The 25,542-nt window shown below is 37.9% G+C and overlaps 3 protein-coding genes across 3 annotated transcripts; 1 reads left to right on the top strand and 2 right to left on the bottom strand.

Moving 5' to 3' along the window:
• Positions 1-12,369: 12,369 nt before the first annotated feature.
• Positions 12,370-18,223, bottom strand: LOC103951151 (pentatricopeptide repeat-containing protein At3g09040, mitochondrial). The gene is given in 11 exon segments (XM_048575866.1): positions 12,370-12,721; positions 12,824-12,940; positions 13,305-13,415; positions 13,513-15,223; positions 15,225-15,412; positions 15,415-15,721; positions 15,724-16,214; positions 16,217-16,732; positions 16,735-17,142; positions 17,145-17,699; positions 17,702-18,223. Coding segments are annotated over 8 exon segments (2,973 nt in total). The 5' UTR covers positions 17,988-18,223; the 3' UTR covers positions 12,370-12,721; positions 12,824-12,940; positions 13,305-13,415; positions 13,513-15,001.
• Positions 18,224-19,543: 1,320 nt separating this feature from the next.
• LOC125473301 (UPF0235 protein C15orf40 homolog) lies at positions 19,544-20,131 on the top strand. The gene has a single exon (XM_048575961.1). The coding sequence runs from the start codon at positions 19,639-19,641 to the stop codon at positions 20,029-20,031; it is 393 nt and encodes a 130-aa protein (XP_048431918.1). The 5' UTR covers positions 19,544-19,638; the 3' UTR covers positions 20,032-20,131.
• Positions 20,132-20,397: 266 nt separating this feature from the next.
• LOC125473300 lies at positions 20,398-23,568 on the bottom strand (the record flags this gene model as incomplete). Its single annotated transcript, XM_048575960.1, has 5 exons — positions 20,398-20,792; positions 21,056-21,164; positions 22,623-22,798; positions 22,883-22,956; positions 23,232-23,568. Coding segments are annotated over 5 exons (1,005 nt in total), but the record flags the coding sequence as incomplete, so codon positions are not given.
• Positions 23,569-25,542: the final 1,974 nt, after the last annotated feature.

Genomic DNA, 25,542 nt, shown 5'->3' with positions numbered 1-25,542 from the left:
AGTCCAAACTTAAAATAAACATCAAAGTTCAAAGCTTCCAAAACTCTTCTTATGCCTTAATGGTATGAAAGTGATCCACCAACTTTTTCAATGATAATTTGCTTGCTAATGCTTGGGTGGCTTAGGGGGCAACATATCACCTTTTTTTGAACTTCCACTTGCCATTTCTACATACAAATAATAAAAGAAAAGATATTAATTAAAATATTATTTAAAATAATCTAACAAAATCAAATGCAATAAATAAAATTACCTTTCTCAACTTCTTCACAAAACTCCATCTCCTCAATGGTTGGCTCATGATGTAATGCAACATGAATGGACCTAAGCCAATTTTGAGTACATATCAAAGCCTCCACCATTTTTGGACTTAAAGAACTATGATATGGATCAATTATCCATCCACTTGTACTAAAGGAGGATTCCGAAGCAATGGTTGATACGGGAATAACTAAGATCTCTCTTGCAACACGTGCCAAAATAGGGTACTTAGAAACCTCATTCACTCTCCACCAATTCAATACATCAAAGTTCTCCTCTTCTTCTCCTTCATTAGGATCGGAAAGATACTTGTCAACATCATTATGCACAACCCGGGCTCTCTTTGCTTTTCTCATTTCACTTTTTTCTTTCAACTTTCTTTCTATTTCGGTCATGCTTGATGAAGATTCTCCACTTGTCGTTTGAGAACTACCACCACCACTTATACTTTGTTGTGTACTCAAAGACATATTTTCATGAATCTTGTAAAGATCAATCAATAAGTCCTTCACCCCATTTGTGGCACTTTCAACCTTTTCTTCATCCTCACCAAATTGTATCTCAAAATAATCAACAACTTTATCTAATTTGTGGCGAGGATCAAGCACAAGTGCTACAAAAAGATATTGATTCATGTCCTTAAGTGAACCCCAATACTTGTCATATTTTTCTTGCATCAACTTGGAGATCATAGACAAAAGTTCATCATCTTTGTTTTCATGCAAGAGACTTTTGATCTTAAACAAATCACCAAAAGTAGTATGAACGGTTGGAGTATTAGAACAACATACTTTTAAAGTGACTTCATAAAAAGGTCTAAAAAAGATTGCAAATATCCCCGCCTCACTCCAATCATCCATCGAAGGTGGCCCCTCCCTCATATTATCATGATTGTCTTTAACAAAGTACGGAAGGTAATGACCATCATCTACTTTTAATCTATCAAAAGCCATCTTGAACTTTAAAGCCGATTCCAACATTAAAAATGTGGAATTCCACCTAGTAGGGACATCCAAAATCACAAGCCCTTTGCTCTCTATTCTTACTTTCTCAACACACCTTTTAAAGCTTTCCAACCTTTGAGGGGAAGATCTTACGTACCTAACCGCATTACGAATGCTTTGTATAGCCGTATTCAACAATTTTATCCCATCATTCACAACCAAATTGAGGATATGAGCAACACACCTCATATGCAAATATTTTCCATCATGCAAGAGTGCATTAGGAATCCCCCACCCACTTATTCGGTGCACCAAGTCCCTTAAACCGGAATCATTTGAGGAAGCATTGTCAACCGTAATGGTTAACACCTTCTCTATACCCCACTCCACTAAACACTCCTCCAAAAGTTGAGCGATGGATTCTTCTTTATGATTTGGAATAACACAAAAATTCAAAATCTTTTTATGTAACATCCAATCATCATCAATAAAATGGGCGGTGATAACCATATAATTGGTTTGTTGAATAGAAGTCCATGTGTCCGTTGTTAGACACACCCTAAATGTCATCAATTGACTCTTCAATTTATCCTTTTCAGAATAAAACAAGCTAAGTACATCCTTAGCAATTGTCTTACGACTAGGCACTCTCCACATAGGACATGCTTGCATGCAAAAACGGCGAAAACCTTCTCCTTCAACAAAAGTAAAAGGCAACTCATCTATAATTATCATCTCAACACAAGCCTTAGTTACTTCTTGTTGAGAAAAACCTATAGCTTCCAACGTATCTTTCGTGTCGGCAAAGGTTAAGATCTTTTGCCTATTTGCGGCAAATATTTCCTTATTAGGACCGTAGCTTCTACATCTTGCTATATGGTTTCTTAAATTAGTTGTACCATTTTTATCTGGGTCGGCCATATATGATTGAGCGCAATACTTGCACAACCCCTTAACTCTACCACCCTCAATTTTTCTTTCAAAGTGCTCCCAAACTTTAGACCTTTCATGACTTTTTAAGGATTCCAAAAGAGCTTCTTCTTTACTTACTTGGTCACTTTGGTCACCTTCTTTTGGAGTTGCATCGGCAGGATTTTCGGATCCACCAAGAGAACTAGGAGTTTGTCGATGTGCCACCATGGTGTTTTGAGGCGGAGTTGATTCACCAATGTCCATCTAAAATAAGAGAATCATACAATTAATTTTTCCAATAAGAGATTCATTACAATTAATGAATTAATTATTAAACACAAGGGCAAAAGTAATAGAAAGATATGACTACTTACTTCCGATGGTATACTCGAAGATGAGTTTGTTTGATCATGAGGGCTATTTGATTTTGATCTCATTGAGTTTGAACTTGAGCTTGAGGCCTTTGAGACCTTTGACGCCTTTGCGTTCATCTAATTCACACAAAACAATAAGAGGATAGTAGTTAGTACTACAAACTTATACAAAAGTAAATGTTAATCAAAACTGGCAAGCACATTAGTAGAAAACTAGCAAGCACATTATTATATCTTGAGAAGATGCAATTTCAATACTCCAACCGTAGAGACTTTAGGGTTTATAACTGTTAGGTTTTTTTATTAAAGGTATGTTGATTAATTCTGGTGTGACAAGGTTAGATCTGTCTAAAAGCAACTCTGTCTAATATGCTGCATGGATAGCTTCGATTCCAAGTCACAACCTCACTAGTTGACGTATGACGGAATGAAATGTTTGTTGTTGTTTGGTAACACTTTTGTCTATTCATTTTTATGCGATTCATTGTTTATGTATACAGGTTCTGATTAATCTCAAGTTATTGGGATCAATTGGCCTTTTTTTTCCTGTTATTCTAGCGGTAGTCCACGTTAAAATAAGGCTTATTTTTAGCTAAGCCTCCTGAAATATTCCTTTCAGACATATTCCTTTCTTTAATCTCCAACCTTCTTTTAGGCATAAAAGATAAGTAGCTACTAATTAGGCAATGTTAAATCCTAGCTCATGCATAATTGGACAATAAAAGCGATAGTATTATGAAATTGAATCCTCCTAAATTCGAACTCAAACAAACAATCCAAGGGTGTTCAATTGAAAATCAAATCAAAGTGCTTTTCATTCAATTAGCCAGGTGTATCTCATTACTTGATATTTTTCTTGCTTTTTGATACATAGACATGCTAATATGCCAATACAAAACAATGAAGTTAGGTAAATGAGAAGAAGAACATCTACTTGACGAACTGCCTTCTCTATGTTCCAGGCTTCCAGCCTCGCTGACTTTTTAGATTTTCTTCGTACTAATGACAAATCCTACAAAACAATGAAGTTAGGTAAATGAGGACTGCCATGCATCTATTGCTACAAAAGAATGCATTTAGCTAACGATATCTCCCCAACCCAAACACATGCATCTATTACTAGTTGCCAATGCAAATTCATCACTGCCTACTCATTATCTTGATGTTGTTCAAGCTCTTGGAGTCTATCTTCATTTGGATTTTTGTTGGTCTCATAAGTCTTTGTGTTAACTGCAAAATATCTTCAATATTACTCCAATTCTAGTCTATTGGTTTATGATATTTTAGACACTCTTTTGTTGTAACAAAAAGAAAGAAAAACCAATCAAAATTTGTTTCTGTTTACCAACCATACATCCGTTCTTTCCTTCAAGCCTATGGGTTATAGACAGCTATCACGCTGATCAACGAGACCAGTTAACTTTTAATATCAACTAAAGTTAGACTAAAACCAGACATGTACCATGTGGGAAATGTTGGCAAAAGGTTTAAGGTTCTTATGGTTTTGTGGCATTATCTTTTTGTAACACAAAGCATAATTGGGCAGAGTTAAGAGAACCAAAACTCTGCAGAAGAACTCACACAAATCTGCAGAAGAACTCACACAAATCTGCAGAGTGCAGAGAACCAAAACAAGCATATCTTAGCCTACAGACAATTCAAATGATGAACATAATAAAAATCCTTACTTTAGTTACAATTTTACAAACTTAGGGTCTGTTTTCATAATTTCAAGCAATTGGATCTTTTCCCTCTTTGTTCTTTGGATTAAAATTTCACCAAAATTCAATACAATCATGTATTTTAAAAAAATGGAAGAAAAACCCTAATTTTAAACAAATTGAATGAAGACATGAATTGGGGGAAACAGATGGGTTTCAATCAAAGTTTTCAAACAAGAAATAATAGAGAATTTTTGAAGCACCTGAGTCACTTCTAATGATAACTCGCCCGACGCCCACTGCTAATTGTTGATGAGAGTGCTCTGACTTGTTTAAGACTCGAGCTTCCACTTCCAGTGCTTTGACCTGTTTAAGACTCGAGCTTTAGAGGTTTGGTTTGAATGTAGAGCAGAAAATAAAACGTGAGAGTCACTAACCTTTTGCTGGGAATGAGAATGGTCACAGCGACTCAGCGACAACGAGAGCTTGAGAGAGGATGAATTGGGAATGAGAATGGTCACAGTGAGCTTGAGCCTTGAGAGAGAATGAGATTGACAGAGTCTGAGAGAGAGAGAGAGAGAGATAAGGGTGAGAGAGGAAAGGATGAAGAAGACCGAGAGCGGAGAGACTGAGAGTGAGAGCCTTGGGAAAACAGGCGAGGCACCGAACCAGACATTATTCGGTTCAACCAATTCGGTTCGGTTTTTTTTTTTTTTGGTTTTTTCGGCCTAGGTCCGGTTTTTTTCGGTTTTCGGTTTTTCCAACCCACCCCTAATTACTACCTATTCTCTCAAATTCATCTAAACTGTTCTGCATGTATAAGATTTGTGTTCGTGCAAGTGATTTTACACAGATTTCAAGCTGGGGTGCAGAGATTTGATTCAAATTGGTGGATTCAGGTAAGAAACTAAGAAACCTTGATATTTTCTTTTGGTTGTAAGATTTGAAATGGACATGCATGTGCTTTTCTTTTTGAGATATAAGAAATTGAGATTTTTTTTTTATTGTTCTAGGATGGGAGGGGTATTGACAGATATAAGAGAATTAGTAATTTTAATCAATTTGATAAATTAAGAATAGCGAGTTAGCGATCTACACAAAAAATTTGTTAATAGGTTTTCATTTCCATTTTATTATTAGCTCTAATGCTTTTGTTTGACTTATGTGTATGAGACAATTGATATGTTCTATGTATATGAGCTTGCTTGAAATATAGCTAGGAAACATCTTTCCATTTTTTAGAATACTTTGAAATATAGCTAGGAAACATCTTTCCTTTTCTTATTTGGGCAAACATTTATTTCCTAAACTGTTAACTTTCTTTAATGTTTGCTCTAGATTTTACAGATTCTTTTTAAAGTTTGGCACTTAATTGCTTTTCTTTTCTTGGGTACAAGGAAAATGAAGGAAGAGAAAGAATTAAATTCTGGATTTATCAAACACTTTGTAGATATTCCATGCATTTTTGCAGCTGAAATCTTTTGGTAAATACTTAACCTTTTAATCAAAGCCTATTTATGCCAATTGGTGTTGTAAGTAGCATCAAATAATTAATTGCTTTTTTCTTGGTAAGTGCCTAAATGTTTACCCTTTCAGTTTAACATAAAATGATAAATTGAGACAAAGTTGGAACCTAAATTACCTAATAAATCAATATTAGCAAACCCATGAACTTATTTCGTGATTATCACAATATTGTTTCAATATCCTACTTTTGCTTGCAAATCTGTTCTCTCTAGGACATTAAGGTGCATTTTTGGTTTTTAAGTTTCACCGCCAGATAAAAACTGTTTGATTGTAATCTCTCTATGAGATTGAATATATGATCTAAAAATTTTGTTAACAAATGTTAATTGTGATTCAATTGTTTTTTCAATCATGTAAGGAGATGCAATCTAACCGACTGTAAAAGATGTCGACTATGTTGATCCAAAAATAGAAATTGCATGTCTGTATTATGAGAGGAAATGGAGAGCAATCTGTCTCAGTTTTGGAATGTATTGGAATCAAAGAAGCTAACTCAAGGTGTTAACTTTGAATTTCCCCGAAATATCCTTTTTTTATTAATTATTTAGACGTAGAAATTCTCCATGTTATTTTTATTAATTATTTATTTGGGAGTGAAGTGAAAATCTGTAAATGCGGATTTGTGTTTGTTTGCCCAGCTGCTATTTCAAAGCTGGAGGAGGCATTGTTGATGAATCCTAGGAAATATGATGCTCTGTGGTGCTGGGAAATGCTTAAATTGCTTGCGCATTATGCACTCCGGACCAAAATGAGTCAAAGGTTCCAAAAGGTGTTGTACTACTTCCAGGAGGCTTTCAACGAGGTATTTCCACTTACAAATTTGTTATTCTTGAAATTTGTAATCCCGCAGCAGCGCGCGGGCATTACTAGCTAGTTAAAACATATACTTGGAATGAAGTGCAATGAGTTTTATTTTCCTATCTATTTATTTATTTATTATTTTTTAAAGAAACATCGATGGTACGAGAAGAAGTTTTATTAAATTGAAAAATGAAATTACAACTAATTCGTTAGAATAAGAAAAAGACAAAATAAAGAACATAAAATCTAATCCCTCGTGAGCGTGAGAGAAAAAAGACGTTCGCATTCAAATGAAGGATAGGGGATTTGACCAACCATCAAAGCAAATGAAAAGAAAACCTAACCCCAACCCTACCCTACATGAGAAAATTGGGAACAAAAGTTAAAAAGGGAGAGTGGCGCTAGCATCTTCCAAACATGCCACTATATGATAAACACATGAGCCAGGAAGAAAGACTCTGTACTAGGAAAAGTTGCAACAATGAAGTGGTCCACTAAAAGGGAAAGGAACCCTGTCGGAAACCCCGGAGTGTTTTCTACCATGCAAGATGGCAATTGCTATTACCAAAAATTCTCGGGTGCTCCAGATTACACGTGATATTAAGTGTTATAATCGTTAGATCTTGATTTTTGTGAATTTTAACCGTTAAAATATCCGGAGTAGTTGTACTCCATTCTCCGTTGTAGTTGTAGGAATACTTCAATGCTACCACATGTCTTGTAGAAAGTCAGTTGGAAAGGAAAGTCAAGAAAAAGAAAAAGGGAAAGGGATCCTCTCCGGATCCCTTCCACCTAATCCACCAAGCCTAGTAATCAGGGCCGTTAAATTTGATCCAACGATTACAAACAGGGGGTTTCTTTAAAAGTTATAAGGTAAAGTACAAAAAACTAGCTCAACTATTAGTGTCACGACACTTTCATACCTCCTCTTTTAAAATTGACAATGTCATACCTTATCTTACAAATTTGTGCCAATGTCAGACCTTTGTCAGTTTTTCTGTTACTTTTTCTGTTAAATGCTGACGTGGCCAGAGACAGGACCTATTTTTTATTAAAAAAATAATTAAATATTAAAATTTAAAATAAAAAAAACAAAAACAAAAAACCGAAAAAAACCCATCAACCCGTGTCCTCCCTCCCCAAAAAACCCATATCCCTTTATCTGAGTTCTCTTTTACCCAACCCTTTCTCTCTCCTCCTTTCTCTCTCTCTCTCTCTCACCTGTCTCTCGTCTCTCTCCTTGCAACATACATCCCTAAAATCTCGAAACCCAGAAATCCTTCCCACCCGTCCCCCCCAACCTTTCTCTCCGATCCCACCGACGACAACCCTATCTCTGTCGTTGACTCCAGCGATGATAGCCATAACCCCCAATCACCCCCAAACCCTAACTCTAGCCACAACCTCCACAACAACATTCCTTTCTCGTCCTCGCCCTCGGAGCCTGCCCCTTTGTCGATTTGCAAGAGAAAAACAAAACAATAACAACAACAAAAACAACAATCCCAATAGAAAAACTCTCCATTTTTCCAGAAAATTCCTAGATTTTCCGAGAAAATCAGAGGAGGTGCGAGAAACAGAGAGAGAGAGAGTTGTGATTTGAGAGTGGCTCTATTTGGTCTGAATTTCAGATAAATGGTGTATATAGGCAGGTCGGATGAGGAGGAGAAAGTGAAGGTGAAGTCCATGGTGATGGGCTCTAAAAGGGTGAAGCTTCTGCACAATTTCAACTTGTCGTGGTTTTTGAAGTGGAGGAACCAGAAGCACCTGTGGTGCTAGAAAGAGAGCTTCAAAGCCAGCAGGAGTGGCAAGGAAGGGTTTGGGCTTAATCGGTGATCGTCGGCTCAGAGGATTGAGAGCTCGCCGGCAGTGATGACTCGAGTGGGAATGGTTTCTAGGTTTTGGGATTTTAGGGATGCAGGTTGCAGGGAGAGATAAGCGAGAGAGGCGAGAGAGACGAGAGAAAGAGAAAGAGAGAGAGAGAGAGATGAGATAGAGGGTTGGGTGGGGGAAAACTCAGAGAAGGGGATCTGGGTTTTTAGGGAGAGGGGACACGGGTTGATGGGTTTTTTTTGGTTTATTGTTTATTGTTTTTTTTTAATTTTTAAATATTTAATTATTTTTTTAATAAAAATGGGTCCCGTTTCTGGCCACATCAGTATTTAACAGAAAAACTGACGGAGGTCTGATATTGGCACAAATTCGTAAGATGAGGTACAACATTGTCAATTTTAAAAGATGAGGTATGAAAGTGTCGTGACACCAATAATTGAGGTAGTTTTTTGTACTTTACCCAAAGTTATAATAACTTTAATCGTTGGATCAAATTTCAACAGTCTAGATTACTAGGCTTGGTGAATTAGGTGGAAGAGATTCGGAGAGGATCCCTTTTCCAAGAAAAATGACATCAAAAGAAAAGTAGGCAATGGATTTTTCTTTCTTTTTTTTTCTTTTAGGAAACTGGAAATGTATTAACCAGGGTAAAAGATGCCAAAGAGGACAACAAAAGCCAAACAACAAGCAAACAACCAAAAAACAGACAGGAAGTACAAGAGGGTAGAAAACCCGGCACTCGAAGCCAAAGCTCTAAGTGTCCCCCCTTGCACCCCCAACATAAAATTAGGCGGGCAAGGTAAACCATCATGATTTAGTACATGCACTAGCGAGGATGGGGGTCGATCAACCCAAGACACATTACACATCTCCATACAACGACGTGACGCCAAATGGTCAGCCGCCAAATTGGATGATCTTGAAATCCAAGACCAATGATAGTCCTGAAAGGCTTCCTCAAGCTTCAAACACTTTGCTAAAATAGGAAAACCTCTCATCTGCTATCAGAGATTGTTCCCCGCAAACATAAAATGATTGCTTGAGAATCAGATTCAACAACAACATGGGTCAGACCCATCAAGAGACCCAACTCACAACCATACTTCAAGGCCAACGCTTCAGCACTAGCAACAGAAGTCGCACCTATCATCTTTCTACGAGCAGCCAAGAAATTGCCAGAAGGACCCAAAAACACTACTCCTACATAACCACCACCCATGGCAACATCCCAACTTGCATCAACATTTATTTTGACAAAGGGAATATTCGGTGGCATCCAACAAACCTAAACCGCACTACAGGATTGCGGCTGCACAGTGCGAATGGAGGAAGCCTGCATGGCATCAATGAAAGCAGCAACATGTGTGGAAATAACAGATAATACCTGGATTAGATTGATAGATTTATGTTGGAAGAGAAAACTACACCTTGCTTTCCAACTATGCCAACAAGAGAAGGCAATGAGAGACAGAACCCGCTTGAAATTAGCCTTCGAGGGAACATTAGCTTGCCTTACTGCCATAAGCCAATTTCCCCATGATGTAATATCCTGCTTGTTAACCCGATATGTTAAAGCACCCCCTAACCAAATAGCTTCCACCCACGGGCAGAGGAGAAATAAGTGTTCAATGAACTCTTCATGAGCATGACATAAAGGGAAAATCGATGAAGGCTCTGATTTCTAGTTATAAAGAGCTTCCATTGTGAGCAGGGTACGATGCAAAGTCTTCCATATGAAACACCTTGGTTTGGGAGGAATATTAAGCTGCCACACCCACTTCCATAATAACGTTGGGATAGATACAGCCGAAGAAGAGCTCCAGGGAGCGTATAAGTGACCTGAGAGCACTGGCAATGATATTTAGACTTGACAGAATAAACCTCATTCTGAACAAAAGGCCACACCAATCTGTCCTTATCATGGAATCACCAAGTGGAGTTGCCAAAATAGCATCAACCTCCTCAAATGAGATAAACGGTCGAACAAAGTCAATATTCTAATCCCCAATGGCTGGATTAATAAGGGAATCCACTGTGGTATTACGGCTAACCTGCACCTCCCCAGAAGGAATAAGGTGACCATTCGGAAATGAGGGCAACCATCCAAATTCGATTGCCACTCGTCATGTCACGCCCTGAACCCGGGATCGGTAATAAAAACTCAAACCCGAATCTGAAACATGAGTGAAAAGCTACATAATTAAAAGAAATTGGAACGGATTGGAAAATAAACTCCTCTATTAAAATAACTCCAAAATCCTTATAGGGTGTACAAAAATAATAAATTAAAAATCCTTAAACTTCTCCTCAATCACAACCTCAACTCTTCCAATACTTGTCTTGCCAAATAACATCTGTCTTGCCAAATAACTCATCTGTAAAATAATAGGTGAAGGGTAAGCAACAACCATCATCGCTCAGTGAGTATAATATATAATATGCCAGTCAAGCTTGCCATTTTAATCACACTATAAAATAGGATAATAATATCAAATCATTATACACATAATGTCATATCACATCATCCCTTCACGTGTTCATTATATCCTTCATAAATTGCAACTCACCACGTGACCCCTAATGGTCATTTGCCCTAATGTCCCCGTGTGCATTTTACATTTATCCCTCGGATTTATGCAACACTAAAGTTCTCATACTCCATGAACATATCCAAATAATCCACTTATCACCATATTAATAATTCCAAAAGCATTTCAACAAATCCAACATGCTTAACTTAAAATAGATAGAGATTTATAAATAGATAAAAACCCACAATAGTTCGTGGTTTTCATTTATCAGAAAATAAGAATACTTTGAAACACATTACATAAACCACTCACATTGATCGATAACTAGAACCTTGGCAAGACAAGTACACAAAGAACCTCCACACAACAAACCCTAAATCCTATTTCTTTCTCTCTTTACCCTCAGTCCCTTTCTCTACGTTGAACCTTCGATGCATGTTCTGCATGTTTCCTTGATATGCGAAAACAATGGAGCATGGCCTCCTATTTATACTAGAAATGAGGAGGTCAAGCTAACTTCTTATTGGTTGGCTTAGCGGCTAGAGATATAACAAATCAATTGACCTTCTCTTACAAGCTGCTGCGTGGTAATCTAAATAGGCAGTAGACTTAGACAAGTGGTTGGCCAATAACAGGTGGAAATAGAAGATAAGACACGTCCAACTAAGTAGCTTCACATAGTCACTGTGTAGAGTGCTCACTAAGCAAATATACAAGGAGATTACCATAAACTGTGGTGTGCCACGTTCGAATATAGCTTCCAACAGTAAGCAATCTAGCTAGACTAATGAAAAGAACACCTTTTGCCTTCATTCTAACATTAAGGTTCCACCTCTTGCTTGCATGATTTTTAAATGATAGCTCCTACTAATAAAAACATGAATTTCAAGACACTTGTCCTATAAATGCAAACTAATGACACCTCCACCTTAATCCTTCCAACTCAAAACCTAGTCATGGTAATGGTGAGGTGTAAATATGCATAGCTACATGCATCACACATGATGCACTATGTAAAAACTTATCTAAGCTTCATTCTAAATATAAAAAATAAAATAAAAAAATTAATAGCCACAAATACAACTAAAAATATGGGATCTTACACATCACCTGCCAGTGGGACCCTTTAAGCAGAATATCTCTACCCCTTAACAAATTCGATCATACCCAATAAGCCCGACCTTCCCCTTTTGCATTCAAAAATGAACAATGAGGGAAGTAACGAGCCTACAACACCCTCGCCCACAGGGACTCTAGTTCCTGAATCAAACGCCAGCATTGTTTTGCTAATAGGGCATCATTAAAATCCATAAAGCTTCTAAAACCCATCCCTCCATGAGCCTTCGGGAGTGCTTTTTTTGGCAAAATAAGGAAAGCATTTTACTTGAATTTGAAATAGTAACTGCCTTTGTTTAATTGGGGTTTAGGATCAAATCATTGAGATATCTCCTTCCTCTCTATTTGCCATTTCAAACACAAACGGGCATAAAACTGGAAAGCAGGACCAACTGGATCTCGAACAAAGAATTAAAAGAAAAATAACATAAATATTGGACTATATGTAACCAATCTACATCACTTTCTCCTAATAAATTAATAACGGCCATGCATTAATCATGAAATTTGGAAAATAAGAGCTCAAGTAGGTAAAGATCAGTATCAAGGAGCAGTTTGTGGAGTTTGTATGGCTACCACTGGGGAGCATGAAATACAGGAGAAAACTCGGGTTGTGCAACCTAACCACGCGCCTGATTAGAGCACTCTCACAAAAGCATGAGACCCTTAGGCATTTTGATCTCACCAAGTGTGGAGCCATCCTTTCTAACCATGGTTTCTCTCAGAAAACACAATGCATCACCATACTCTCAAAACTGAGGCTACAAAACCAAAATAAAACCAACGTTAATGAGCTTGAAAAATTTCAGATCAATTGCACGTGCACAGCTCAGTTTTGTTAAGTTTCTGTGGAGATTCCATACCTGAGAGGAAGTGTTAGTGTGAGCAGTTAAGTTGTGCTTTATATGCATCATTTCTCTCAATAGCTTAACCTTTTTGGATGTACTGCCCCCTCTAAGAATTTTCAGATCATCTAATAGCTACATATAGAAGATTAGTCATGAAGAGTTATTACAATATACACGAAAACCATCCCCATTGAGAAGGCAGAACTCTATAGACATCTTTGCATGCAAACCATAGATGTCTGTTTAACAGTAACAACATTTCCATAAAACCTGCAACCCATGAAACATAACTTTGACAGAACCAGCAAGTAAATCAATCAGCTCATTGATTGCTCTCTAAAATTTTTGAGACACAGTCTTACACATGGAAAACATTGAAAATCAACAAGCCGTGACCATTCTTACTCACATTTAGTTTTGGTTAGATGCTTACCTATCAAATAACTTCTCAATATGCAGTTAAATGGTGAAATTTGGCAACGTTTCAAATGCTTACCTTTTCAACTCGTCATCAAAGGACAGAATAATTTCTTCAGTTTTTATAACCTTTGTTGTCCCACCATGCCTTGGCAAGAAAAATCCCACATCCTCCAACTCCACATCCATCCTTACAACACAAGCAAAAGGTTGTTAGGGTACATCTCTATGATTACACCACGCCGCCAAAAATTCATGCACCCTAAACTTACATGCACATAACTAACATAGAGATCTGCATCATCTGACACAGACTCATCTTCATAACAACGATCACTCGCAAGCATGAAACTTTTGTGGCCAAACTGTCGATAATAAAATATGAGTGAAACATGATAATCATTCTCATTGCTTAGATTTATAACTATCCAACATCCATCAAAGCATAATGGTCAAGCATTATTCTTAACAACTTTACACACACCAAAACAGCATTACAAAGACACATTTCACAGTGACTTAGTTTCACTAGTTATTTGTACACACTTCACGCATATCAAATGAGTAATCCATTTCAATCCAAGGAAGCTGTCATCTTTACAAAAAGAAACAAGACAGCTGATCTCATATCTTTAAAAGTCATCTCCATAAATACAGCAGCAATCTGGACCTGAGCACAAAAGTAACAATAAAATACTATTTGTTGCGGATGAGCCTGCCTGTGAATAATACAAATGCAGCAATTTCTTAAAACTAACAGCCTCAAGGGTAATTTCATTCTGGATGTAAAAGCATTTATATAAAGTACCCTATCTACAAACTATAAATTCAAAGTGGATGACATTTCAAGAGTGACCTGCTTTCACTTAAAACAGTTCTAATTTAAATTGTTTTACTGGTTTAGCATGATCATATAGGATTACATGAAACCAAATGCAGCAGAAGACAACAAAATACTGGAAAAAAAGTTGGCAGCATATAACTATTGCCAATACTGAGCAGAAGTCATCATTAAGACAAGCAAGCTTTGGTGCACGTCTGAATTGTACAATCTGACACTACTATGAATGAGAATTTGCTCATCTAAACCCAGTTTTCCCTTTTAACATGCTATAGATGAATTTATTTCCATTCATGGCACTTAGTAGGAACATATTTCATGCCCAAAGACATTACTATTCAAATTTCACGGCAAAATTTTAAAGCCACAAGGTCGCTACATCTCTGAAGCATTGAGCAACAAAATTATCAAAAGTAAAAAATGATAACGTGAATCGTCAATATGGCAAAGAAGACAAAGAAGAAACACCAAAACAAATACAAAGCAGCAGCTTCATAAAATATTAAACAAAAAAATAAGGAACCTATAAATTTAAACCTCAAATTTTTTTTAAGAAACATGAAAAGGCTCACTATTACAAGATATGTTCACTGGATTCCATTGCAGAGGACCAAGAGGAACCAACGACCAAAGAGACAAAGTTAGGGGCTTCCTTTTCAGTATATGTTTGAGACAAAGTGCAAGAGGCTTCCTTGTCAGTGTCTGTTTCGGCTTCAACAAAATAGTAAACCAAAGTTCCTCCAGGCACTGACATTGGCATCAACATACCCTGCATGACGTCTGACCCTGGTTAGCATCTCTCTCACAAAGTTAAAGAATACTACTGAGATATTAATTCGGGTTTCACAGTCTTGCAAAGGGAGAGGCCTTGGGATGTTCATGCATAGTGTTACAATATGCAATTGGCCTCAATACCATAGGGATAGGAGCATCTCTCACTCTTCTTCATTCAAGAAAGAATCTGTCTCATCAACATAGCCCTCTTCTTTCATTACTGCTGTCAAATACTTTAAAGCCGCAATGATTTCACCAGCATTAGGATGAGACTTATCACCAGCAACAAACAAATTTGTTGTCTGTCCCACTACAATCCAACTACAACCAGGAACCTTCGTCAATTCCTTTTCTTTCATTTCTCTCCTCAAAGAGCTAGCCCTCATCCCAGTTTCCTGATGCAGCATGTATATTAGAAAGCAGCACATATGTTGAAGAATTTTGTGGTTCTAACTCAATGAGTTTCTCAGCCGCACGATGTCCCCTTATGTAATCTCCATGTAATCTGCAAGCACCAAGTAATGTGGCCCAAGTCATAGCATTTGGGTCAGAATCTAGTCTGTCAACAAATCCTCTGCTTCTTTAAGAAATCCCCAACGGCCTAGAAGATCAACCATGCAGGCAACATGATCGACCCTGGGTTGGATACTATACTTATTAACCATAGAATCATACATTTGTTGGCCTTCAGCTACCTTCCTTGCATGACTACATGCAGTGAGAACACCTAGGAATGTGACATCATCAGGAAAAACATGAAAGTGTCTCATCCCATCAAAGATCTTCAATGCATCTTCTGCATAACCATTTTTAGCAAACCCAACTATCATTGAGTTCCAAGAAATGACACTATTTTTAGTACCCATTTCTTTAAAACATGCACAGAACTACCCACATCCCCACATTTAGAATACATGTCTACGAGGGCACTACAAGTTAACTTGTCCAGATCAAAACCGGTATGAAAAATGAGGGAATGGATCTCTCTACCATTGTTCAAAGAAGAAATGACAGCACATGCTCGAAGAACACTAGCAAATGTTGCTTGGTTGGGTAGAGCATTATGGCTACGCATCTCTTGATACAACTGTAGCGCCTCCTCACTGCAATCATTTTGACCGAGTCCTAAGATCATAGCGGTCCATAATACTTTGCTTTTTGGCTTTGGGAACTCCGAGAAAAGAACTGTTGCATCTACTTTGCTTTGGGAATTCATGTACATACCTAAGAGAGAGACACCCAAAAAGTCAACATCACACAAAAGGCCTTTCTTTAGTACTATGCAGTGGATTTGCCTTCCCAGAGTTAACATGAGAGGTCCACTACATGCATCTAGAAGGACTGAAAAAGTAATTTCAGTTGGGTTCAATCCTATCTCTGCATCTCATGAAGCAAATTAACAGCTTCTGCCAAGTTGCTATAGCCAAAACCAGTAATTAGAGCATTCACAGATACCATGCTCCAGTGGGGCATATAATAGAGAGCTTTACATGCATTGCCAATGACCCCACATTTAGAATACATGTCAATAAGGGAGCTCCCAGAATAAAGGCTTGTTTCCAGCCCATTTTTAACTGAGAGACCGTGGACTTGTTGTCCCATCTTTAGTGCTTGAACATTTGCACACGCACTTAGTATACTTGCCAATGAGACTTCATCAGGCACAATTCCATGCAAATTCATTCTTCGGAACATATTAAAAGCCTCGTTTTCATCTTCTTCTTGTACGTATCCAACAATAATTGCATTCCATGATATATTGTCTCGATTTCTTATGAGCTCAAATTGTTTCCTTGCTTTCTTCAGATCCCCTGATTTAGCATACATATCAACCAATGCATTTCCCACGTATAAATTTGATGCAAGTTTATTCTTGATGATATGTGAATGCAACTAACAAACCCCTTCATAATGGTAAAAAATTCTATAACTTCACTGGCATACCCATTTTGGGCATAACCCCCAAGCATCATATTCCACAAGACAACATTTTTCTCTGGTAGATAATCAAATATTTTCTTTGACAAATTCATCTTTTCACACTTGGCATACATATTGATTAAGGAACTTCCCACATAAACGTTAGACTCTAACCCCAGTTTTACTGCCATATTGTGAACTAGCAAGCCATAGTCTAGAGCAGCCAAACTAGCAATTGCGCTCAAAACACTTCCTAGTGTGGATCTTGTCGGTTTTTTGCCAGATTTCCTCATTCTCAAGAAAAAGTTAACAGCTTTCTCCTCATTGCCTCTCTTGGCATGCCCAGAAATCATCACATTCCATGCTACAACATTAGGACTGGCATCTGGGAAAACAACTCACATGCGTCATCTAGCCTTCCTAGACCAACACATGCATTTATGACGGTCATGAATCCCACCTGGTCCAGAAAACCACCAACTTTTTGCATCTCCTTAAACACTTCAAGTGCCTCCTCGAGTAATCCAGCTTGAGCATACCCTGAAATCATTGTTGTCCAAGCAACTGTATCCAACTTCAACACACTATCAAATACCCGTCGTGCATCACTTATACAATTGCACTTGGCATACACATCAATGAGTGCACCTTCACAAAATGAACTCAACTCAAACCCCATCTTAATAACACCACAATGAACTTGCCTACCGTATTCAACATCAACCAATCTTGCACAACTAGACAAAACCATTGCGAAAGTGAACTCGTTTGGCATTACCCTGCCATTCCACATCGACCCAAATGACTTAACAACCTGTTTCAGCAATCCCTTACTCGAATACATTGACAAAACTGAGTTCCAAGCAAACACAGCCTTGTTTTCAAGGCAGTCAAATGCTTTCTTGGCAAAATCCACATTACCGCACTTGGCATAAAAACCAGAATGGCATTTCTCAGAAGCCCTTTGGATTCAATCCCAAATGTCAAGCTGCGGGCGTGGACAGCCTTGCAGGTCCTGGAAGCACGAGCCAGCAACCTGTCAGGCATTTCGTCGAACACCTTACGGGTCTGAATATACTTGCATTGTTGTAGACATATCTGCAAGAGATGGGTGTAATAGGACTCAGATGCTCCATCTTGGTAGACCGACTCGGACGGAATAGTAGAGAGGCTGTGCTTTCGTTGGAAGAAGTGTAAGGTTTTGGAGGAAGGAGGTCTGAGACGCATTGACTCATGACGTACTGGTGCCAGCCTTAACCGAGACGGGTGCGCATCGTTTGGTGTTGGCTCCAGTCTCGGTGCGCATCGTTTGGTGTTGGCTCCAAAATTGTATGGTATGACAAAAGAGCGCGCCAAAGAGAATGTCAGTGGGCCCAACTAACCGCTCCCTCTAGGAGCCCAACTTTTGTTCACTAAAACAAGCCTTACTTAACTTGTGCAATCTTCTTCATTTAAACTAACTTCTGTTTATAAAAACTCTTCGTGGTTTAAATGAATTTAATGTAATTGTAAGCAAACAAGAAATAGCTTTGGAGAAATTTGTGTAATTCTCGATAAAATTTTGCGTCATTGTTATAAGTTTGTTTTGTGGTTTTGAGTTTTTTTTTAACTTCAGCGATATGAGAGAAATTTATTAAAAAAGTTACACTTAATCAAGGAAGGACAAAAACCTTAGAGCAAGCCCACCCACTACACAATTACCTTGAAAAATTGGGCAATTGAATCCCCCAAAACCCCAACAATCCTCACCACCCCAACTCAATCAGTCGGGCCACACGTGTGCCCAAGACAAACGGATTGAACAATTATCCAAGGATAGCTCAAGTGAGCATCTGAGGCCATGTGACTTTAGGTTGACGCCCAGCCTAACATCAGATACATTATATATATTTTTGGTGTCAAGCGCACATATGATGGCGTGTCAGCCGACCAAAACCCAGACGCTGGGGCCCGCACTGCAGGCACACTTACCCAACAACCATTAGGTTTCTAATGGTTAGCTATCCTACTGTCCAAATTTTTTCAACAAAAACAATCTAAAAAATTACATTTTTACTATTGGGGCAATGTGGACTATATGGATTGTTGGATTGTTAAAAAATAAAAATAAAAAATAAAATGTAATCCAACCATCCATATTAATTAAATTAGAAAAAAAATTATAAAATTATAAAAATACATAGAAGTGACAAAAAAGATAATATAAACTATGGCGTGACAAAACGAGATTGTAATTGCAGATAATAATACGTAGCATAACGAGATTAGTTAAAAGTTCTATTTGAAATTAAGCATAATATTAATTTTTAAAAAATAATTTTCTAATGTCAATTGCCCCAGCAATTCATTTACAAAGTAAATATGCACTCAGGCCTTTACTATTTACCAAGCCAATAATTGCCTTTTCTCAATTGATGGGGCAATTATTGCCTTAGTAGGATGGACTTTCTTATACCCCTCATAAGTTAACGGGTACCAAAAAGGAGAAGGGAGAACACCCCTCCTGAAACATAAAGAAAAAGAATACAAAAGGTGAGGACATAGGACAAAAACTCTTCTAAAACAAAACTTAAATGTCATTGTACTGCAACTAAGTGACAATCTACAAACGCTATTCGATATAAATTACCTTGAACGAAAAAAAGAAATATAAGTCAAAAAATAAGATAAAAAGCAAAAACCGAGACAAACATACTCAATAATAAATTTAGACCCTGCAAATAAAACTAATTAAACAAGAAGAAAGAGCATTATAATAAAAATAACTTGAATCTAAATCAAAGCTATAGGTCTCTATACAGGGACTACAGGATTAAAACTGTTTTGAACCTTTATAAAGGGCCAATGCGAATACAGAAGAAAAAAAAGAAAAGTAAAAATGGCACCGGGCAAGAAAGGCAAGGCCAAGGCGAAGTCGGCGAGCCCTGCGGAGCCAACTGAGTCCGACAACAACAACTTCCCGGCCTGTATTCGGTCGGTACCTCCGTCGTCGGTGGCCATCACCATCCACGCCAAGCCCGGCTCCAAAATCGCCGCCATCACGGATTTCAGCGACGAGGCGTTGGGGGTGCAAATCGACGCGCCGCCCAAGGACGGGGAGGCGAATGCGGCACTGGTCGAGTACATGAGCTCGGTTTTAGGGGTAAAAAGACGGCAGGTTTCGATCGGGTCGGGCTCCAAATCAAGAGACAAGGTTGTTATTGTGGAGGACGTGACCCTTCAAAAGGTTTTCGACATTCTCGACAAAGCTGCTGCTTCCAACAACACCTAACCTAAGTACGCTAATGACATGTTTACTTGTAAAATCTAGTAGAGTGAGATGTGTGAATGTTGAAGTTTGATATATTTAATGAGGATTTCTGTTCGTGCTTGTTGGAATTTTGGTAATTTTATAGACACCCTCTTATTTATTGACAGCATGGAGCTTTGTCCCTCTTCTCGTATCTCCAGAATAATCAATGCATTACTAGCAAGGTTCTAAAAGGCGCTAGTCAGACAGCGGCAAGAGCCCAATGCCTAATCTTCTAGGCGGGCAGGGGCCTGTCGCCATTTTCTAGGGTTCTTACTCCCTATATTTCCTAGTGTCAATAGAATTACGGACCATGGTTAACCATCGAGTCAATCGAGAGAAGAGGCGTGTTAGAAACTCGAATTCGTTATCGATTGCACATTTGCACTACATCAACGTTTGTTGAGTCAGAAAGTAATTTACAGAAAGAATTATCAAATGTCAGAGTACAATCGAACCAAAACTAAGGAATCAAATGGTGTGTTCAATTGCCACTGCCGCTGCTTTTTGCTGAGTGGTCTTCCTTTTCCTGCCTTTTCTCTATTAATCCTTACATCTGCTAAACCCCAAACGCAACTTTTTGTTTCCACATCGAAAGAAACAAGCCTGAAAACACCGTCACTTTCCGACAGAGCACCGGTTTCAGCTGTCTCACTGACAAATTTCACATACATAGGTCGTTCTTTGAACCGATCCAACTCATGTGGAACCCGAACTACCCTTTCAACGCCTGGAGATGACACCTGAAAGCAAAAACATATGTCATTAGAACCACGAGATAAAAACACAAACAATGAGGGAGTAAAAATTTCAGAAGTTTCAGCTTTACAGCTTAATCCATGGTAAAAACCTAGACAACCAAGCGCAAGCCTTTACTTACGGTTTTATGCCGAGAAATCTGTAATGTATGTCTTCCCAACCACTTAACATAGAAAAATGACAAGCCAAAGAATAAAAACCAAGAAAAGGGTAATAAGAAAGTCAAGAGAGAGAAATAGAAGTATACCTCAAGAGATAAATTCTCAGGAAGTGATTTAGCAACCTCTGCTTCATCCAGTTTTGCCCTATAGGCTCTAGAAAAAGCCTCAATATCTTCCATACTCGGGGAGCCGGATCTGTAGTAAATCCATGTGGTTTGAGCTCAAAAGGCATTCATACGACAGCTTACACAATTTGTGGAGATTAACAGACAGATTTGCTTTGTCTACTAACAAGAAAATGGAAAAACAAATACAAATGAGAATAGTTGGGAACTGAAATTCAACCAATACCGGTACTTTATCACACCCGCATTAGATATTAGATGAACCGGTCTGATTACGGCCTACAAAGATTTCAGTAATCCCTAATTCTTATTGCATGAGAAGTATTCAAGTGTTTTACTGGTAACAATACAAATCTTACCCAGACTCCACTTGTTCCTGGCTGTTGAAAACTTAAATTGGCAAGTAAACCTGTTTTTTATGTTGCTTTTTGGTAGTGTCAATGTGTCATATAGTACCTTAAGCTTTTCCGCGATAGTGGCAAGTTAACATAGTTGCAGAGACATGTTATTGAGTCATGGCTCGAGTCTTGGTTCTGGTAACTTCTATTGTGCACATGTAAGGTCCAGTTTGGTTAAGTTTCTGTAGACACCCTACACATGAGAGGAAGTGTTAGTGTGTGCAGTTAAGTTGTGCTTGATATGCTTTGTTATCCCTTCTCCTAATAGCTTATCTTTTTAGGTCAATTTTTCCACCTTTAAATTTGCATCCATCAAATCTTTATGCTATGTTTGGAGAAGGGACATTCAAGTACCAAGGATTTTAGACTCGATTGTTAAAAATGAACTACAAGAATGGTACCAAAGAACTACTCAAGCATCCTACAAAACACTACAAAGACACTAAACAAAGTACTTTCAAATGACACCTTTCAAAATTCTCTTAAATGTATTGCTTCTAGTCATAGTCGCTCTATCTAACTTTTGTAGTGCATTCCTAACAAATTTAGCATAACTTCCAAGGAACTTAAAGTCCCACATCCAAATGGACGATTCAAAAAAATGATAATTTCAGATGAAACCTTTAGCAAAAGAACAAGAATTAAAACGACAAATCAGACATTTACCATTTAACTTATAATGCAAAGGATCCAGAATTATCCAGCACCATCATCTAATAGCTATTTTTCAAACCACAAGCAAAAACAAATGACATGGTTTGATTAAATTCATCGCCATTTCCAGCTATATTGAAGATGATTGGAAATTAGATGCAAACAGAAGAATAGTCATGACGAGTTGTTACAACAAAGGAACATGAAGAACTCTGAAGACATTGGCAAATAAAAATAGAGAACTGTTTACTCAAGGTAACACCATTTCCATAAAACCTACAACATCAAACATAATTTTGACATACTCAGCATGTACATCAATCAACTCCTTGATTGCAATCTGGAATTGTCAAGATACGCTCTTACACATGGCAAGCATGCAATATGCATCACATACTAATATCCTATACATTGTAGGTTAACAAGTATCTCCATTACTATTTACCAGTAACATTTAGTTTTGGTCCGATGCTTACTTATTCGAAAGCCTCTCAATGCGCACTTGAATGTTGAAATTTGGCAACGTTTTAAATGCATAAATTTTCAAGTCGCCATCAAGGGACAGAATAACTTCTTCAGCTATTTCTAGTGCTTTGTCATCCCACCAAGTCCCAGCAAGAGAAATTCCACCACCTCCGCCTCCATCTCCAGCCTTGATACACAAGCAAAAGGTTGTTAGATACGATCAATCCCTAAGATTACAGTGCACTGCCACTAACTCATACACACAACTTACGTAGTGCTCAGCAGCATCCGCCACAAACTCATCCTCTTCGTAATAATCATCACCCTCATCATCCATTAATGCGTCTATATGATTAAGAACACACGCAAAACATTAACAGTTGTGGCCGAATTTTCGGATAATAAAAATATAAGTAAAGCATGGGAATTTTTGCCATTGCTTAGATTTTACAGCTACCCATCAAAGCATAATCCACCATTATCTCCTTAACTACTTTACAAGCACCAAAACAGCATTACAAAGAAACATTCAAATTCCAGAACCCTAAAGCAATTGCCATATTATCCACACAAATAAAATGATAGATAAAAAGAGGAAACAGGTGAATTTACAGAAGTACCATCGTCGTCGTCCCAGATAACGTTGTCGTCTTCGTCGTCCTCTGAAACTTCATCAATAATGGTGGGTTTGAGAAGTGGCTCGGGCTCTGAGTTCGGCTTGCGGGCGCGGAGGGTAGAGGACTTGTTTGGAATAAAGGGAATTGGGCATGGCAGGAATGGAAAGAGAGGTTGTGAGGTGAGAGAGAAGGCCTGGCGATGGATGTGATTGGCGAGAATGTAACTGCAGAGGCTATGAAATTCAATGTTGAGTCCATTGCTTCTCCTTCTGACAGTGAAAAAAGCGGAAACAGAGTTCAGTATTTGAATTGAATTGAATTCCCTTGGGCTGCTCGAGCTTCAGCAGACCAACGGCGGAGTTCGAATGCGTTCAATTAAATTAGGATTGGGATACTAAGGGTAATGTATTTAATCAAGGAAATTACTCTTTTGTATCGTATTTGAGTATCATTTGACCTAACAAATAATGTGTACATGACATAACAAATAATGTGTATATGACACGTTAATTAATGTATTTATCTTATTAAATACTAGTTGTATGTGGCAATGACAATTTAACTCGTTAAATCTGATCCCCACATAACCTAATAGTTTGGTTTCGAGGATCAATTTTTGAGTATTTTGCAATTATGGGTAATCGTCGAGTAAATTGTCCGGTTTTGATTAGGTTATGATTACTGGGGTATCTATTTGAAACTCGTATTCGAAACCACCTTGTTTTCATTTGAAAAGGTTTTTGGTTCTAGGAAAATAAACAGATTATGTTATGGGAATGTGGCACATCACAACCCAATCTGCACGTTGTCATCCCTAATACTATACATTACTTGCCACATGAAATGGTAATAAGTATCCGAGAATCAACTTCAGGCTAACTATAAAAGCTCTTAATTCATACAAAGCTTAAATGATATTATGAAGGGTGTTGGCTGTTGGACTTGGATTTAACATGTGCATCAATTAATTTGGGCTACGATCGAGTTGTGTTCGGTTTGGTTTGGTTGGGTATGGTCATGCAAAGAGTCAACACAAAAAATGATCAAGCTAATGTTGAGTTGGATTCGTGCAGGTTATGACTATGAAAAAACCCCGCCCATTCGGGTTTAAGCATTCATCACTCGACTTCAGGTGACCTCTTCATCAAACACATACCTATAGTTTGAAACTTGAGACGAATAAGAATCCATTTGGTTGGAATTTGCAAATGGTCAGGCAAATACAAATGAGCAATAATGGACTGGACATTACTCATTTGTATACAGATGTAGGACTTGCAAATTTACAAGTTTAGGAACCAAAGTTGAGCAGGTTACATAAACCTAACTGTTTAACATATGTTGGAAAGGTGGTACCTTTGAAACTTGATCCACTACAATCTTTAACTAAAAGAAACATGAACGAATACAAGATGAAAGAATAGTGTGGTAACTCTATGCACTTCTTTAGTTTGCCTTTCTATGTTCGAGGTGGTTTCTAGCAAATGTCAATGCTTAATAAATAGGTTAGGAGTATCTTGTTTGTCCTTGTTTGGGAGAGAAATGAAGGAAAACCAGTGCCTTCTGCTCGAGTCTCGAGCATATATCGATGTTTTGCTTCAGATGATGGATAAGAGAATTACAGTGCATCGATGATTTTCCAAACTTCTCTTGTTAATGCATTAGGGACTGATGATTTTTACCTTCTTAGTGTCAATTACATCGGAAATACCAAGAAAATGGAACTTTTCTTGCCTACGAAGGTAAGAATTACGCCAATACTTATCTGGTACTCAAAATAATAAAATGTATCTGGAAAGTTGGAACAAGACAGACACTTAATGAGCAATGTTTTCATTTATTTCTTAATGATTAAGTTACAAAGAGTATTTATAGGAAAGCTAAGAATAACAAACCAAAACAGAAAGGGTAAATTACAAAGGTGACTTTCTTAACTAACTTTTGACAGCTGGTCATTACTATTTACTTTGGTAACTTTCTCTTCGCACCCCCTCAAGCTAAACGGAGAAGGCTAAAGTGAAAGCTTGGTACGAAGGTGAAGAAATCGTTGCCTGGGAAGAGATTTGGTGTGAATATTAGCAATTTGATCTTGGCTGCACACAAACTGAACCGTGAGAAGTTTGGTAAGGACTAGCTCTCGGATATAGTGATAATCGATCTCGACATGCTTGGTACGAGCATGGAACACAAGATTAGAAGCCAATGCAATGGCTGAAATGTTGTCACACCAAATTTGAGGTAGAGAAGGCAACTGAAATCTAATATCCATGAACAGTTTGCATATCCATGTCAATTATGCAGCAGTGTGAGCAAG

The sequence above is a fragment of a genome, unplaced genomic scaffold, assembly GCF_019419815.1.
Source record: "Pyrus x bretschneideri cultivar Hongxiangsu unplaced genomic scaffold, Pyrus_bretschneideri_v1 Contig81, whole genome shotgun sequence".
NCBI classification, from domain to species: Eukaryota; Viridiplantae; Streptophyta; class Magnoliopsida; order Rosales; family Rosaceae; genus Pyrus; species Pyrus x bretschneideri.
This window is presented reverse-complemented; position numbering and strand designations above follow the sequence as displayed.